The following is a 16513-nucleotide window of genomic DNA, read 5'->3' on the forward strand; positions in this document are numbered from 1 at the left end:
ACGACGTAATCCGATAACAACCGATCTCTTTACCCGTCGGCTTCCCGTGGCTGTCATGCGACCGGCTATTGCAGTTAATAATACAACAGCTTCTTGCCATTTTTTGTGTTTCTTTTTATCGCTGTGTAATTGATTTCAATTGAAAGCCTGCATGCGCTAGTACCGCTTGCCACGCGTTCCCAGAATCCTTTGCGGTTTTACCCCTGAATGACGTCACATTTTCAATCTCTATGGAGACGGGAGAGGTCGGGGAATGAATGTCCAAAGTGTCTCTATTGTTGGGGCCGTTGGAGGTGTGAAGGCTGCCTGATGGCTCGTCAAAACGGCAGTAAAAGTCGTTAAGGGTGTTGGCCAAGAGCAAGTCAGCAGTGGAGTGGGGGGTTTTACGCTTGTAGTTGGTGATATTCCTAAAACTTTTCCACACAGAGGCCGAGTCATTCTCTGAGATCTGCTGCTGCATCTTCTCGGAGTGCTGATGTTTAGCAACGTCCACTTCTTTAGTGAACCTGTACTTGGCCTCTCTGTAGCAGTCCCTGTCTCCACTTCTGAACGCCTTTCTCTTTTCCAGCCACAGCTTTTTGAGTTTAGGAGTAAACCAGGGTTTGTCATTGTTATAACTCACCCTAGTGCGTGATAGCACAATGCTGTCCTCACAGAAGTGGATATAGGAGGTGACACTGTCCGTAAACTCATCCAAGCTGTTAGAAGGAGCCCTCATTGTGTCCCAGTCTGTAGACTCCAAACACGTGTGAAGCTCCTCCACAGCCTCGTTGCTCCACAGTTTTTTAGTCCTCACGACAGGTTTGGTTCAGGTTCAGTTACAACAGTCTTTTGTCTTAGTTGGACTGTTACAAGTCTTACACGCACATGTCTGTTTGAGACTATCACGTGTTAATGGGACTATGCATATTCATGTAATCACAATAAAAGGAGTGCCACCTGTAGTCTGGCCGAGGTCAACAACGTTCAAGTGGAAGGAACAGCGCTTGGCTTTAGTCGGCCTCCCTCGCGAGTGATCACACAACGAGCTTTGTCTTGTGTCTTGTTTTGCTGCTGCAGTTGGTTGTCTAATTGTTCCAGCAGGGTTTGTACTTAGATAAACCCAACAATATAATTTCATATCATGGTCTAAAGAGCTTGAAAAAAAAAAGCATCTGGATTTCTTGACTTTCTTGAAGATGTTTCACCGCTTATCCCAGAAGCTTCTGCAGTTCTAAGAGCAATTGGTGTAGAGCCCAAGATTTTTAAGACGCATTGGGAGTATCCCTAATAGGGCCGTGGACCCCCTATTGATCCTCTGCCTAATCACACGAGCCAAGGGGTGAAAACAAGAATAGGTCTCCAAAGGTTGATTCTGTTCATCTGGACGTAGCGTTTTCAGTGAGAGTAACATAAGTTGCAACATATGTTAACCTATCTTAAGTTAACATATGTTAACATATGTTATGTTCAGGAGGATTGCCAGGATTTATACATCAGGGAAACAAAACAACCTCTGGAGAAGCGGATGGCACAACACGGAAGAGCTACCTCGTCAGGCCAGGACTCTGCAGTCTATTTAGAATAGAATAGAATAGAATTCAACTTTATTGTCATTGCACATGCACAGGTACAGGGCAACGAAATGCAGTTTGCATCCATCCAGAAGTGCTTTAGTGATATAGATATATTACAATATATATTAGCAATAATATAGATATGTAAGTATATTACAGAAATGGGTCTATTACACCTACAGGCCAGTGGACACTCTTTCAATGATGAGGATGTAACATCCTGGACAGGGAGGTTTGAGCGCCGAGTCCAGGAGGCCATTTACGTGAAAAGGTAAAGACCATCTCTGAATTGAGGAGGGGGCCTAAGGGTACATCTTTCGCCATCTTACAATGCTGTGATTGCAGCCATTCCCCAACTCTCTGTGAATGGTACTCATGGCCATTGATCAGTGGTTGTTGATCAATGGTCATGAGAATTTGCATAATTATGATGAAGGAACCGACCTCCCAGCCCATTGTTCCTTCAGTGGGCTGGTTTCAGTCATTATGCAAATGTACTGTTTATAAGATTGGGGAAACCTGCAGTCAGCTGAAACTGAAGAAGTCACTTGGATGAGTGACGAAATCTTTCTGCCACTGAAAACCCTACGTCTGTTCAAAGATGCCTTAACACCCACTCACGTCTTGGGCTATTCGACCTCAGTAAATCACATGATAGGGTGGGGCTAGATCTCACAATGGGTTCACACATAAAACTTGTCTGATTGTGACCCACTCCCATTTTCACACCTTGGCTCGTGTGATTAGGCAGGGGATCAATAGGGGGTCCACGACCCTCTTATTAACATTCCCAATAGGGCTTAAAAATGTAGGACTCTCCACCAATTGCTCTTAGAACTAAAGAAGCTTCTCGGATGAGATGTCACGGGTTTTTTTTAGCTCCGTAGACTATGATGACGTGGATTACTGAGGACCTTCACAGACATCATTTCATATCATCTTTATTGCTCTGTAGCTACAATGCACACAGTACATATTCACAGCTACTGATGTCTAATGTCTAAAATAATTCAATTACTACTATTATTTATTGGGCGTAGTGTTCTAGCAGTGACCTGAATACTACAAAATGATAAAATTTTTTCCTAATTTTCCCCATTAAAATGTGTTTTTGGTTACAACTGAATGAACTCTGGCCCTTGCTTTCCATTCATTCTTGACTCTATATTACTTTATTCTATTAAAGCTGAAATATTTGAATGAAAATCTTTTAAGGTCAAATGCTCAAGCAGAATGAACACTGAACACTTTTAGCTTGTCTTTAACTTCTTCAAGGTATCGTTATGGTGGGAGTGATCATTGGCTCCAAGCGGATAGGAATCAACCCTGACAATGTGGCCACACCGATAGCAGCCAGCTTTGGAGATCTCATCACTCTTGCCTTGTTGGCATGCTTCAGTCAGTGGTTCTACTCCTTTATAGGTGAGAGATAAGGGCCATAACATGGTCTGGTTTGAATGTACAAACAGTGAAGAGTAATGCTGTATATTTGGTGCAAGTGCTAGAAGTCATGTATTTTTTACTTTTGGCCAACAAATGACACCAGTTCACCCAAGTCCACCAAGATCACAGCCTTTACTTTTTCAACTAAATCCTGATAGAAAATAAAAGGCAAAATAATCTCTTTTTTCTTTTTGACAGAACTTTATCCATATGTGTTGTATCTGGTAAATCTATCGTTTTTATGCCTGATTCCTGCCTGGGTGGCTGCCTCATCCAAACATCCAGCCAGTGAAATCTTGCTGCACACAGGCTGGGAACCCATCATTATAGCAATGCTCATCAGCAGGTACTCTCTGCTGCTTTCACATGTTCAGATTTCCTGATGGTGTTCTCTAGTGTGAATTTTTAAATAAAGCAAACAAACAGTAAGTCATCATATGGATAATTTCTATAATAACAATTTGATCATTTGATACCATTAACTCGTTTGCTTTATGTTAGAAAAAGATAATAGAAAAATATTATGAATACCCTCACATACCTCTTACTGGTATTATTTTGATTGTCTTTCTTCTAGTATTGGAGGAGTTATTCTGGACAAGACTGTATTAGATCCAAACTTGGCAGGGATTATAGTTTATGCCCCTGTCATAAATGGTGAGTTGTTCTCTTTATTTGTGTTCTTGTATTTGAGATCATAACAACATAATGATGTAATGTATGGACAATTCTACATTTTGTACATAATTTGGTAATGCTCGCATAATCATAATTTCTATTCTTAGCGAACATGTGAAAAAAATAATCCTGCTGTAAGACCGGTCCTTGAGAAATAATGGGGTAGGGTCAGAAAGTTATGTATCATAAGTTGAAGATGAAAAGAAAGAACAAAGAATGAAAGGGTACCCAATGCTGATCCTATATAAGAGGAAGGTCGATATACCCCAGACTGCTGCCTTTTTCCTGTCTGTCCTTTGGTATGTCTTTGCCAGATGTGCTTTAAGGCTGTACACCCCAAGGTTGCTTCACTTTAGTTTGCTTTGCTTGCTTTCTACGTGTTATTTTTGCTGCAAAATGTACTGTTCTGCTGTTCATATGACAATGTTTAATAAACTCTTTTCTAAGAATTCTACTCTTTTCCAAAAGATCTTTATGAGTGATTTGATATTAATTGGATCTGAAAAGCTGGACCACCACAGCTTTGTGTCAAAATTTGCGACTTGAGGTGATTTAGTGAGCTGAAGCCAGGCCCTAAAAATTTATTATGAGGAAGTTAAAATGTCAGCCAAGATAGATAAGTTAATATGCATTGCTGTATATTCTTCAGCAGTGTTCCTTTTACTCTCCGAGGACAGTTTTGTGCTGGTTCGCCCAGGATGTTTGCGTATGCATCCGTATTACCTGGAACTCAAACCTCTTCCAGTGAAAGAAGTATTATATTTCTGCTTGTAAAATAATATGACCAGTAATATGAGTTGAAAAATCATTTGTGGTTCTGTATTGCTGATAGATAGCAACAAGCCAATCTTTGCATATATTCCCGTTCTTTGTACGCTATTTCTTCCTTTTGTTTGTATGTAGTTTTTTTTAATTGCTAGTTTTTATAGTTCTTTTTGTTACTATTTTTGTGTCTTGTTAAAAGGCCACTTTTATCCCTTTCCATTAGTTGATAGAGTCACTAAAAGACATTTTTACAATGGCAAATAAGTAAAGTAAAGTTGCGCCACAGGCCGGTCTATGTCCGACCATATTTTCACGGACTGGCCTTTAAGGTGTCGCGCACTAATACAAAAAAATACAAACAAAACCAGTATCGGTATCAAAAAAAGAGATGTATTCATACCACATGGGAAAAGACCCAGGGAAACCAAGTTAACGATAAAAACAATTACAAAATAACGATAAAAAATGATAAAGTGGTCCCCAGGGGTTGGGGACTGCTGGATTAGGGAAAATCCAAAATAAGTTCTGTCATGGTCCTGGGTCGGTGACCCAGCGCTTTTAGTTTGTTATCATTTTCTAGATGATGATTGTTTAAGTTCTGTGTTATATTCGATCTGCCTCTGAGTCTGCGTCTGTCTGTCTATGGTGTCTCCCCATCTGTTTGTGAATCTGTCTGTTTAGTTCAATGTCTTGTCTGGTTCCATGTATCTGAGTTTCCTGTTTTATTGTGAAGGTCCGTGTCGTATGTGAGTGTGATCAGTTTACGTTTCCCCTGTCCCGTCAGCCCAGATTCCTCCCAGCTGTGTTGCCCTCCTGTCTCTCATCCCCTGATTACTGGTGTGTGTATTTAAGCCCTGTGTGTTCTCCTGCCTGTTGCCGGTTCGTCTGTGTAACTCCGCGTCAGTCTGTGTTCCTCGGTGTCCTGCTCGTCTCGCTGCCTCTCTTCCCTTTTTTGTTTCATCTCAGGTTTGTCATTTAGCTTTCCCAGTTCAGGTCTTTAGTTTTGTCTTCCCTCTTGCCTGTTTTGCCTTCTCACCACTGTGTAAATAAACTCACCGGCATCTCATCCACTGCCTGCATCTTGGGTCCTTCTTCTAACTCCACACGGCTCGCCTCGGCAGCCGTGACAAGTTCAAACCTGTGCACCTAATTCTTATTTTTAAATACGTTACAGATGTATGGTGTAAAATCATACCACCCTGGAAAAAGAGAGTTGAAAGACCCCCAATGAATGTATGTAAACTTCCAACTACAACTGTAGGTTTAGTCTAGACAATTAACAACGTGACCTGGAATTTAACCAAAGCTCTTGGCTCAAGCTATTGGTTAAGTCAAATCCTGCAAAGGGATCCAAATGTTTAAACTGCATGCAACTTGCACCTTTAAACAAAATGATCAAAATCTATAAAATGTTGGGTAAACCATGTCTCACATGACCAGCTGACAGCCATTCCCTGTAAGATTAAGATACTTTATATGTCATTATTGAAAGACACAACAACAACAACTCTATCAACCAATCGCAGTGGATAAGATAAGATAAGATAAGATAACCTTTATTAGTCCCACACGTGGGAAATTTGTTTTGTCACAGCAGGAAGTGGACAGTGCAAAAGTTATGAGGCAAAAATTAGAATACAATAAGAATAAATACAGTACACAACTGTACAGAATAGAATAAAATAAAATACTATATACAGTAGAATAAAATAAAATAAATATACAATAAGATAAAAATAGAATACAAATACAAATACTATATACAACTGAGTAAAAATACAACGATGACAGAAAGGATTATTGCACTTGGTATTATTGCATATGTATGGATGTGTGTGCTTGATCAGTTAAAGTCTTTATTATGGAGTCTGACAGCAGTGGGGAGGAAAGACCTGCGAAATCTCTCCGTCCCACACCGTGGGTGCCGCAGTCTCCCACTGAAGGAGCTGCTCAGTGCTGTCACAGTCTGCTGCATGGGGTGGGAGATGTTGTCCATCAGGGATGACAGCTTAGCCGCCGTTCTCCTGTCACTCACCACCTCCACTGGGTCCAGAGGGCATCCTAGAACAGAGCTGTAGCATTTAAAAAAGATGCAAAAACTTAGAGTTTACTCGGGTCCCAGTGATGAAACTATCTTGCGAACACACGTCACTGTCTACACAGACGCTCTGACTGTTAAATTTCAAAAGGACTCCACACTCACAGCTGGGACTTTATCTTGTCGCCACAGTTTAAGGCCTATTAAAGATCTGAAAGTGTGACGACCTGGATAAGAATCTGATAATCAGAGAGCGATCTGGGGAAGACTTCTCTCCTTTAGCTGTAATTTGCACAGTCAATCCTACAACTGGGATCTTTTATCTTAAAAGCAATTTGCTTTTCAAAACATGAATACATGAATATGCATAGTCCTTACTTGTTGTAGGCAACAAGTCTTTGACACCAAAAATATGTGAAGTTCTTTAGAATTCTGTGCAAGGGCTTTTCCACTTTTACATGCATAATCACCCTGATTCTTTTCATATTTCTTTGCTTCTTTGTTTATTCATTTGTTTCTTTCTTTTAAGTTTTGTTAGGTTTGCTCCTCCATAGATTTAGGGAACACTATTAGAAAACACTTGTATTTCCATTGGCATGAAGTTTATTTATTTTTTATCTTATTCATAAGTATTTATGATGAAGCACAGTGCAGTGTTCTACTTGTAGATAAGGGGCTTAACTTAATGGAAGATTGAAATCATTTTATGACCACACAGTCCTGTATTCACTAAACTGAATAAAAAAAAATGCTAATTTAATCATGAAAATAATTTACTGAAATACAATTTTAATAATGTGTTGAGAAAATAAACAAAAGGAACTCCTGGACCAAAAAGCTGTACCAAACAGACTTGAACAAAATCAATATGCGGACCAGCAACATCAACAGCTCCACAGTTTTTACCAAGGTTGCCCAATCTGTGATTTCCTTGCCCTGACAGATGTTCAGAAAATCTGATACTTTACATCTTGATGCATTCTCAATCACCCAGGTAAGTAAATACGTGTCTCTGTGGCTTTTAAAACCCAAAACACACTGTGCCAAAAATCGGTCCACCCCAAGGATCAGGTCCGCTGACACAAACAGAGGAGCATAGTGTGCGCTGTTAAGTGCCAGGAGGATTGCCAGGATTTATATATCAGAGAAATAAAACAACCTCTGGAGAAGCGGATGGCACAAAACAGAAGAGCTACCTCGTCAGGCCAGGACTCTGCAGTCTATTTACACCTACAGGCCAGTGGACACTCTTTCAATGATGAGGATGTACACATCGTGCACAGGGAGGTTTGAGCGCCGAGTCCAGGAGGCCATTTACGTGAAAAGGGAAAGACCATTTCTGAATCGAGGAGGGGGCCTAAGGGTACATCTTTCGCCATCTTACAATGCTGTGATTGCAGCCATTCCCCAACTCTCTGTGAATGGTACTCATGGCCATTGATCAGTGGTTGTTGATCAATGGTCATGAGAATTTGCATAATTATGATGAAGGAACTGACCTCCCAGCCCATTGTTCCTTCAGTGGTGCAATGTACTGTTTATAAGGTTGGGGAAACCTGCAGTCAGCTGAGACTGAAGAAGTCACTTGGATGAGTGACAAAATCTTTCTCCCACTGAAAACGCTACGTCCAGATGAACAGAATCAACCTATGGAGCAGATACTTCACTGTTCTCTTCCTATTTCTTATCTCTAATGTATCTCCAATGTGGCTCTTGCTCTGATAAACCTTTTATGAGGCCACATGGCCTTGTGTATTGCAACCATTCAGCCCATCCTTCTGCCATGAAAAACACCTTGAGCAGCATGGGTACAATCCATTTCCCAAGCTACATGTGGAGTCTAAGTACAACATCAACACCCACACAGAGTCTTCGTCTTAGATAGATACAGATCACTCAAGCTCAAAAAGTTCTCAAAACATTCTGTGTTGTGAGACAAATACATGTGATGTAAAATAAATGATCTATTAGTACCATATATGTGATATTCCAGTGCTTTAGAATTTTTTTAACAAGTTAACTGTCCTTTGGTCAAATTGAGTTGTACACATGTATTTTAATACACACAGTAACTGAAAATAGTGGAGTAAATAATTATGGTACTTTTCACACATAATATTTCTCATTCAATGAAACACTAGTCAAAATATTAATGAGGATTTTTACTTCCCACTTTCCCTTCAGCAAAGTAGCATTTTGTGTTTTTCTCTTAGGAAGCTTATGGTGGAAATGCTATTTTTTCCTTTTGTTTGTGTCACATTTTATGGTATTTGTAGCTCTGAAACATGACCAGAAGTCTGATTTTGGGACAGTACAATTCTTAGAAACACATATAAAAATACAACTAATCCATTAGTCACAGTACAGAAACGAGCACTGCGTATTATTCACAAGGCTGGTTATCTAGATCATACTCACAAACTCTTTCTTCAGGCAAAGTCAGGATCTGGTTAATTACAATACATCTATAATCTTATACAAAGCCTTTAATAAACTTCTACCTACAAATTTACAAATTATATTTGAAATTCGAGAAAGGGTTTATAATGTGAGAGGCTTCGGGGAATTCAAATTACCCAGAACTCGAACAACCCGTAAAGGTTTTTGTGTGTCTGTATGTGGTGTGAAAATCTGGAATAGTCTGAGTTTACAACTGAAACAATGCAAAAACATTCATAGATTTAAATTCCTCTACAAACAGTTGGTCTGGTCACAGTATACTCAACGATGGTTTAGTGTGCTCTGTAATGTCTGTTCTCTTACCATTGCTGGTATGGATTCCAAAAAAAAAAAAAAAAAAAGTGTGCGTATGTATGTACATATATATAGTTGGTGGAGTTTGGGACGGAGTTTGTATATCCGGCCATACAAACTCCGTCCCAAACTCCACCAACTGGGACTTAACTCCTCTCTGTGCAACTGGATTGTGGACTTCCTCACTAACCGTAGACAGAGTGTCAGAGTGGGTAAGAACACCTCTTCCACCCTTGTGGTCAACACCGGTGCCCCTCAGGGGTGTGTTCTGAGCCCTCTGCTATACACTCTCTTCACCCATGACTGTATTTCCTCCTGCGCGTCCAATCTCATTGTTAAGTTTGCAGATGACACTACAGTGCTCGGACTTATATCCAACAACGATGAGACAAACTATAGGACAGAGGTGCAACAACTAGAGTCATGGTGCCACGACAATAACTTGGTCTTAAACACCAAAAAGACCAAGGAGATCATTGTAGATTTCCGGAAGAGGGGTCATAACAACCATCTGCCTCTCTTCATTGGTAGTGAGGCGGTGGAGAGGGTGAGCAGTTTTAAATTCTTGGGGGTAACTGTAACTGAGGACCTGTCCTGGGGCAACCATATCACCTCAGTTGCACGGAAGGCCCAACAGCGCCTCTACTACCTGAGGAGACTGCGGAGCGCACACATTCCCAGATCTCTGATGTTGAACTTCTACAACTGTGCCATCAGCAGCGTTCTGACGTATGGATTTCTAGTGTGGTTCCCCAGCTGCACCAAGGCCGATCAGCAAGCACTCCAGCGGGTGGTGAAAGAAGCTGGCAGAATTATTGGAACAAGTCTGCCAGAGATCAGTAATATCTTCCCCACTCGCTGTCTGAGGAGGGTGCACAGTATCCTGCGGGACCAACATCACCCTGCGTGCCACCTTTTCCATCTGCTGCCCTCAGGGAGAAGGTACAGGTCTATACAGGCCAGAACATCCAGACTGGCCAACAGCCTGTATCCACAGGCTGTGAGGCTCCTGAACTCTCTGCCCCCCTCTCACGGACAATAACCATATCCAACTTCTTAATAGCAATAAACTGGTCTGCATTGGTGCATCATATCTTTATTCTCTTCCCCCTCCTGCCCCCCCCCCCCCCCCCCTCTTTTGTAAATAGATAACTATCATATCTGATATCATATCTCACAGTACAATAATATTGAATGGGTTGCATTGTTGTATTTTGTCATGTTTCTCAGGTCTTTGTCTGAATTTCTACGAACATTATTGCTAAGGATTGTCTTATTGCATTGGAGTCACACTGGGTTAAATATGTACACTTGGGTTTTAAGGGGTATTTATTATTTTCTTCTTTTTTTGGGTTGTATGGAAGCCCCAAACGCAATTTCATTGTTCTTGACAATGACAATAAATAAATACTACTACTACATGTGTGTGTAGATATATATGTATGTATGTATGTATGTGTGTTTGTCACTATGTAATTATTATTGCCTGTTACCTGTGGTAACGCAATTTATAATTATTATATATTCTGTATTTAGTTATGATGGTTCTAATTGTTGTTTGCGAGCTGCCGTTGAGATGCTTGCATGTGCCCGCGGCTGTTGATGGTTTGTTTGGTTGTAACGATGGGCGTAGCTGTGGGAAGCTTATTGTTTTTGTTGATGAGTGAGTATAGGGGTGGGATTTAATAAGTTTTCTTCGTCCCACTCCTTTTCAGGTAATTTTTGTTTTTTGTTTTGTGCACTTTATGTTCAATATATGTATTTTGTTGTGCCTGAAATGAATTTAAAAAAAAAAAAAAGTTTTTGACTCTCATGCTAATTGTGGCACAGTTTCCCTTGTTTTGTCACAGCACACAATATAAGATAAGATAAGATGACCTTTATTAGTCCCACAGGTGGGAAATTTGTTTGTTACAGCAAAAGTGCAACGTTATGTATATAAAATAAAAATAAATAAATAAATATATTAAAAAAAAAAACACCCAGCACTCCCCTGCGGGCGGTTTTATCCTTCAAGCTCGGGTCCTCTACCAGAGGCCTGGGAGCTTGAGGGTCCTGCGCAGTATCTTAGCTGTTCCCAGGACTGCGCTCTTCTGGACAGAGATCTCCGATGTTGTTCCCGGGATCTGCTGGAGCCACTCGCCTAGCTTGGGAGTCACCGCACCTAGTGCTCCGATTACCACGGGGACCACCGTTACCTTCACCCTCCACATCCTCTCGAGCTCTTCTCTGAGCCCTTGGTATTTCTCCAGCTTCTCGTGTTCCTTCTTCCTGATATTTGCTGTCATTCGGAACTGCTACATCGATCACTACGGCCGTCTTCTTCTGTTTGTCTACCACCACTATGTCCGGTTGGTTAGCCACCACCATTTTGTCCGTCTGTATCTGGAAGTCCCACAGGATCTTAGCTCGGTCATTCTCCACCACCCTTGGGGGCATCTCCCATTTTGACCTCGGGACTTCCAGGTTATACTCGGCACAGATGTTCCTGTACACTATGCCGGCCACTTGGTTATGGCGTTCCATGTATGCCTTGCCTGCTAGCATCTTGCACCCTGCTGTTATGTGCTGGATTGTCTCTGGGGCATCTTTACACAGCCTGCACCTGGGGTCTTGCCTGGTGTGATAGACCCCAGCCTCTATGGATCTTGTGCTCAGAGCTTGTTCTTGTGCTGCCATGATTAGTGCCTCTGTGCTGTCTTTCAGTCCAGCTTTGTCCAGCCACTGGTAGGATTTCTGGATATCAGCCACCTCCTCTATCTGCCGGTGGTACATACCGTGCAGGGGCCTGTCCTTCCATGATGGTTCCTCGTCTCCCTCCTCTTTCTTGGGTTTCTGCTGCCTGAGGTATTCACTGAGCACTCGGTCAGTTGGGGCCATCTTCCCAATGTATTCTTGGATGTTCGTTGTCTCATCCTGGACTGTGGTGCTGACACTCACCAGTCCCCGGCCCCCTTCCTTCCGCTTAGCGTACAGCATCAGGGTGCTGGACTTGGGGTGAAACCCTCCATGCATGGTAAGGAGCTTTCTTGTCTTTATGTCAGTGGCTTCTATCTCCTCCTTTGGCCAGCCTATTACCCCAGCAGGGTACCTGATCACGGGCAGGGCGTACGTGTTGATGGCCCGGATCTTGTTCTTACCATTCAGCTGACTCCTCAGGACTTGCCTGACTCTCTGCAGGTACTTGGTGGTTGCAGCTTTTCTAGCGGCCTCTTCATGGTTTCCATTCGCCTGCGGGATCCCCAGGTACTTGTAACTGTCCTCTATGTCTGCAATGTTGCCTTCTGGTAGTTCAATCCCCTCAGTTCTGACTACCTTCCCTCTCTTTGATACCATCCGACTACACTTCTCCAGTCCGAACGACATTCCAATGTCATTGCTGTATAGCCTGAATAGGATGAGGGACCTATGGATATATATATATATATATATATATATATATATATATATATATATATATATATATATATATATATATATTTTTTTTTTTTTTCCTGACAGTGCATACATACATTAGGTTGGTCACCAGTTGAATGTTCTCCTTTTTTGTTCATATTCTTTATTCTTTACTTGCACAAAAGCTGGCTTAAATGCTCCTTTTCTTTTCTCATGAGGTGTTGGCGGAAATCTCGTTTCCATACAATCTAGTCGTATTTCAACTCATCTGCATTTGAAATACTCACCGGGGCAGTTGCCTGAGGGTCGACAGAGCTGTTCCAACCCTTGGCACACATTCTTTGGTTCAGGTAAAAATCAAATTTGAAACAATTTACATAATAAACACAGTTTGCCAACACAATCTGACGTTCACCTTTGTTGGGCAGGAGCAAACCATCGATCTGCTAAGATTCTGCTTCTCCTGGTGATCCCTGGTCAGTTGATCTTCTTACATGTTATTCACCTGATCAAAGGAGGCCACACTTTGCCAAGTCCTCTCTTCACCATCGCCTTCTTGTTTGCATCTTTGATTCAGGTAAGTCAAATGTGCACTGACAGGCTATTTCTCTTTGCATAGAGCAACTTAGTCTGCTGTGATCTTATGTCTCATTCTTTGTTTTTTTTAGGTGTTAATTCTGCTCTGCATGGCTGACTGTTTGGTTCACTGTTTGTGGAGGAGGGGTAAAGACCCCGACAGTTACTCAATACCTTACCTCACAGCCCTTGGAGATCTTCTAGGGACTGCTCTACTTTCAATTGCTTTTCTCATGCTGTGGTGCATTGGTGATCCAGGCAGTGTGTAGATTCAAAATGAGAAAACAAAACCCTTATAGTGCTTATTATTTTAAAAGGCAAAATGCAAGTAATACTGAAGATTTGCAACACACAAATGTGCCTTCACCTTTATGAACAAGTAACACAGTTTTCTGCCTTAAGGTGTTTATTTAAAACACAAGAAACACACCTACAGGACACATACAAATACTCTTAATTTTTGCACATTTCACATCTTTGTGTCTGTCTAATCCACTGCAAACCATCATGTACTTACAAAGTCAGGACGTCACGAAAACAGACAAACCATGACAGCGAGAGTGCAATTTTTTTCATCTTGTGCTTCACTGTGTGTGTGTGTGTGTGTGTGTGTGTGTGTGTGTGTGTGTTGTCACAATATGTTTTTTTCCCCCCTGTAATTTCTCTTAGTACAGAAATGAAAGTGCAATGAAACATTATGTGGAGGCCTATTCAGATGTATTGCATTTTAAATCTTTTTTTATAATGTTGCAAATTTGTATTCAGTGTATTTTGCTATGTCTGAAAAAGTACATTAAGTGGTAGAAACCAGCTACTGTGTCTCTTGTCTTTCCGTTTCAGATAGTTTTGAGATAATAGAAAGGCTGATGAATGAACACAGAAAAGGCAGAACAGTCCAGCTTAGTAACATCACAATAACGTACTATGTAGCAGCTGTAAACCTATCTGGGGGCTCTAGTAATGAAGCTACTGAATGTTAAACAAATTCTTCTTAATCTTTCTTTGTCTACCAGTAGAGTTAACAGCAGCCCCAAGAACTGTATGTGCAAAAGTTATGAAATTTGGGACCATATCTGGGAAAAGTCCCTCCACAGTTTTGCCTCTGAGTCTGGATTGCTCACCTAAAGATTGAAGTCAAATGTGTGATGTTCAAAAATGGGATGCTTTTAAATTTCTTGGACAAAGTCGGGTTCAAAGCACACTGTGTTAAAAAAAGAAAGAAATTTAACATTTAACATGACACAATTTCACTATTGTGATTTTTAAAGTGACTTATGTCAGCTGACTAACTGGAGAATAAAATGAGCACGGATCAATCGGTTCCCTTATTTGTGCAAAAAAACCCAAGAAACTCAAAAACAAAGCAAACTTAAATGTAACAAATATAAGTAAAGTGTGGGAAAGAAAAACATTTGGGATTTCAAAAAAGAATAAAATCTAGTTGAGCTGCTGCACCAGAAGCCTTATTTGTATGATGTGTTCTGCAGCTGTTATCACTATCATACTTACGTGAGTCTGTGTTATCATTATACAACCTTTATGCATTAATCTTGACTTCTCGCCAAAATTTAGTGATCCACGTCACACATTGTGGCAGCATGCCACACATGATCGCAACAAACTGCTGAAACTGCACAGTATGAAGGCGCCTTTAAACCAAGATCTCGTGGGTCTGGTATGCACCGACATCAAATTTGTCTCTCAGAAAAGTATAATTTGACCTTTGATGACTCTGCAGTCACAAAATAAAATGTTCCTGTCACTGTTTCCTGCTTGCTTCCGAGTATGTTATCTATGATATCTATGACAGCTGCACACAGCTATTATGTGCTCAGAAGCATGAAGAAATTATGGCATTAAATTGAGACATGATGATTAATGATAGTAAGCACAAGATTACAAAGACAAGCTTCCATAATAATTCATGAGAAATTTTAAAACATAAAAACAAATCTCTCTCTCTCTCTCTCTCTCTCTCACACGCACACACACACACACACACACACACACACACACACACACACACACACACACACACACACACACACACACACACACACACACACCTCTCAAGCTATGAATTTCTCATATACCTGCAAACCTTTTCCTTCCATTATTATTTGCCTTACCAGCACAAATGAACCCAACAACAGTCTACTTGATGTCTGAGCTCAGTGGATGCAGCTTTTACTGTGGCTCTATCCACAAAAGAACTAAAATGTCACAATTATTACTTTTTATAGTAAGAAATCAACCTAAAGGTTTTCTTTTATTCTCTGAATGTAGATTTTAGATTTCTAGGATCTTAAAGCACAAAACACTTGTTGGTCATCCCACACAGCCATCTTAGCCTTTAAGATATGCATTAGAAATAAACTAAGCCTGTTAAATTTAGATCAAACTAAGATATTATATCTTGGTTTGATCATGTACTATTGCAAACACATGAACTTTTGAGTATATATTTCCTTCATAAGATTTATATTACTGCAAAGTTAAGTCATATCCTGCTGTGAGTGTTCCTGTTATTCTCTTATGCAACAGTTCCTGCAGCCATGCTTTTTTTTTTTATTTCCTGTGTTGCTATTTCTATACTTTATTTTCTAAGGGAAACACATTACTTAGAACTGTTCACCACATCAGTAGTGGATGCAAGGAGTGTTTTCAAGAGGAACTTCATTATGTCTCGTCTGCACGGCAGAACAAAAATAGTTATCGAGGCACCGCCTGTTAAGTTTTCAACATGTAGCCTAAAACGTCACTTTACGAAATAACAGGATCTGGGAAAATAAATTCAGTCAATTCCTTTATCTTATCATGTCAGAGGAAAACTGACACACCCCCACACCTTTATCTCTACAGGCAGACAATTACACCTCCTACCACAGCCCGCAGCTACGGAGCAGAGGCCAGAGGGGGTTGCAGTGGCGTGCCTGCGGGCTCTGCCGGCAGCCAGCTGTGCCAGAGAGGACCGAGCTTCAGGCCCAGAGGCCAGAGGCCTGAGGGCATCCCACCCCTGGAAGGAGCCCAGCCGGGCCACAGGCACCCAGCCCCGCCAATCGGCCACCAAGAGTGAGCCGGTACATACATGAGAGCCCAGCCCCAGACGACAAGGACCACCAACACACCAACGTCTGAGGGCATCAGCCACCGGCAGGGAGTGTGGTGAGGGGAGATAGGCCTCCGTACTTTAGAGGGCCTGAGATGTTCCCAGAGAGGTCGAGTCTAAGACCCAACCTGACATATAGACACAGACGAACAGGCACACGCGGACACAGACGTGCATTCCCACCCCATATGCACAACC

The 16513-nt window shown here is 41.3% G+C and overlaps 1 protein-coding gene across 1 annotated transcript in view; it reads left to right on the forward strand.

Annotated features, from left to right (window-relative positions):
- slc41a2a (solute carrier family 41 member 2a) overlaps positions 1-15340 on the forward strand; it is a 30521-nt gene extending 15181 nt beyond the window's left edge. Inside the window, exons 6-11 of the mRNA XM_082539989.1 lie at positions 2832-2978; positions 3198-3345; positions 3577-3656; positions 12849-12980; positions 13059-13207; positions 13299-15340. Coding sequence (XP_082396115.1) covers positions 2832-2978; positions 3198-3345; positions 3577-3656; positions 12849-12980; positions 13059-13207; positions 13299-13475 — 833 coding nt within the window. The 3' untranslated portion in view covers positions 13476-15340. The remainder of the gene's footprint in view (positions 1-2831; positions 2979-3197; positions 3346-3576; positions 3657-12848; positions 12981-13058; positions 13208-13298) is intronic.
- The last annotated feature ends 1173 nt before the right edge of the window (positions 15341-16513 follow it).

Source organism: Aulonocara stuartgranti, assembly GCF_965226115.1.
Source record: "Aulonocara stuartgranti genome assembly, chromosome: 7".
In the NCBI taxonomy this organism is placed as follows: Eukaryota; Metazoa; Chordata; class Actinopteri; order Cichliformes; family Cichlidae; genus Aulonocara; species Aulonocara stuartgranti.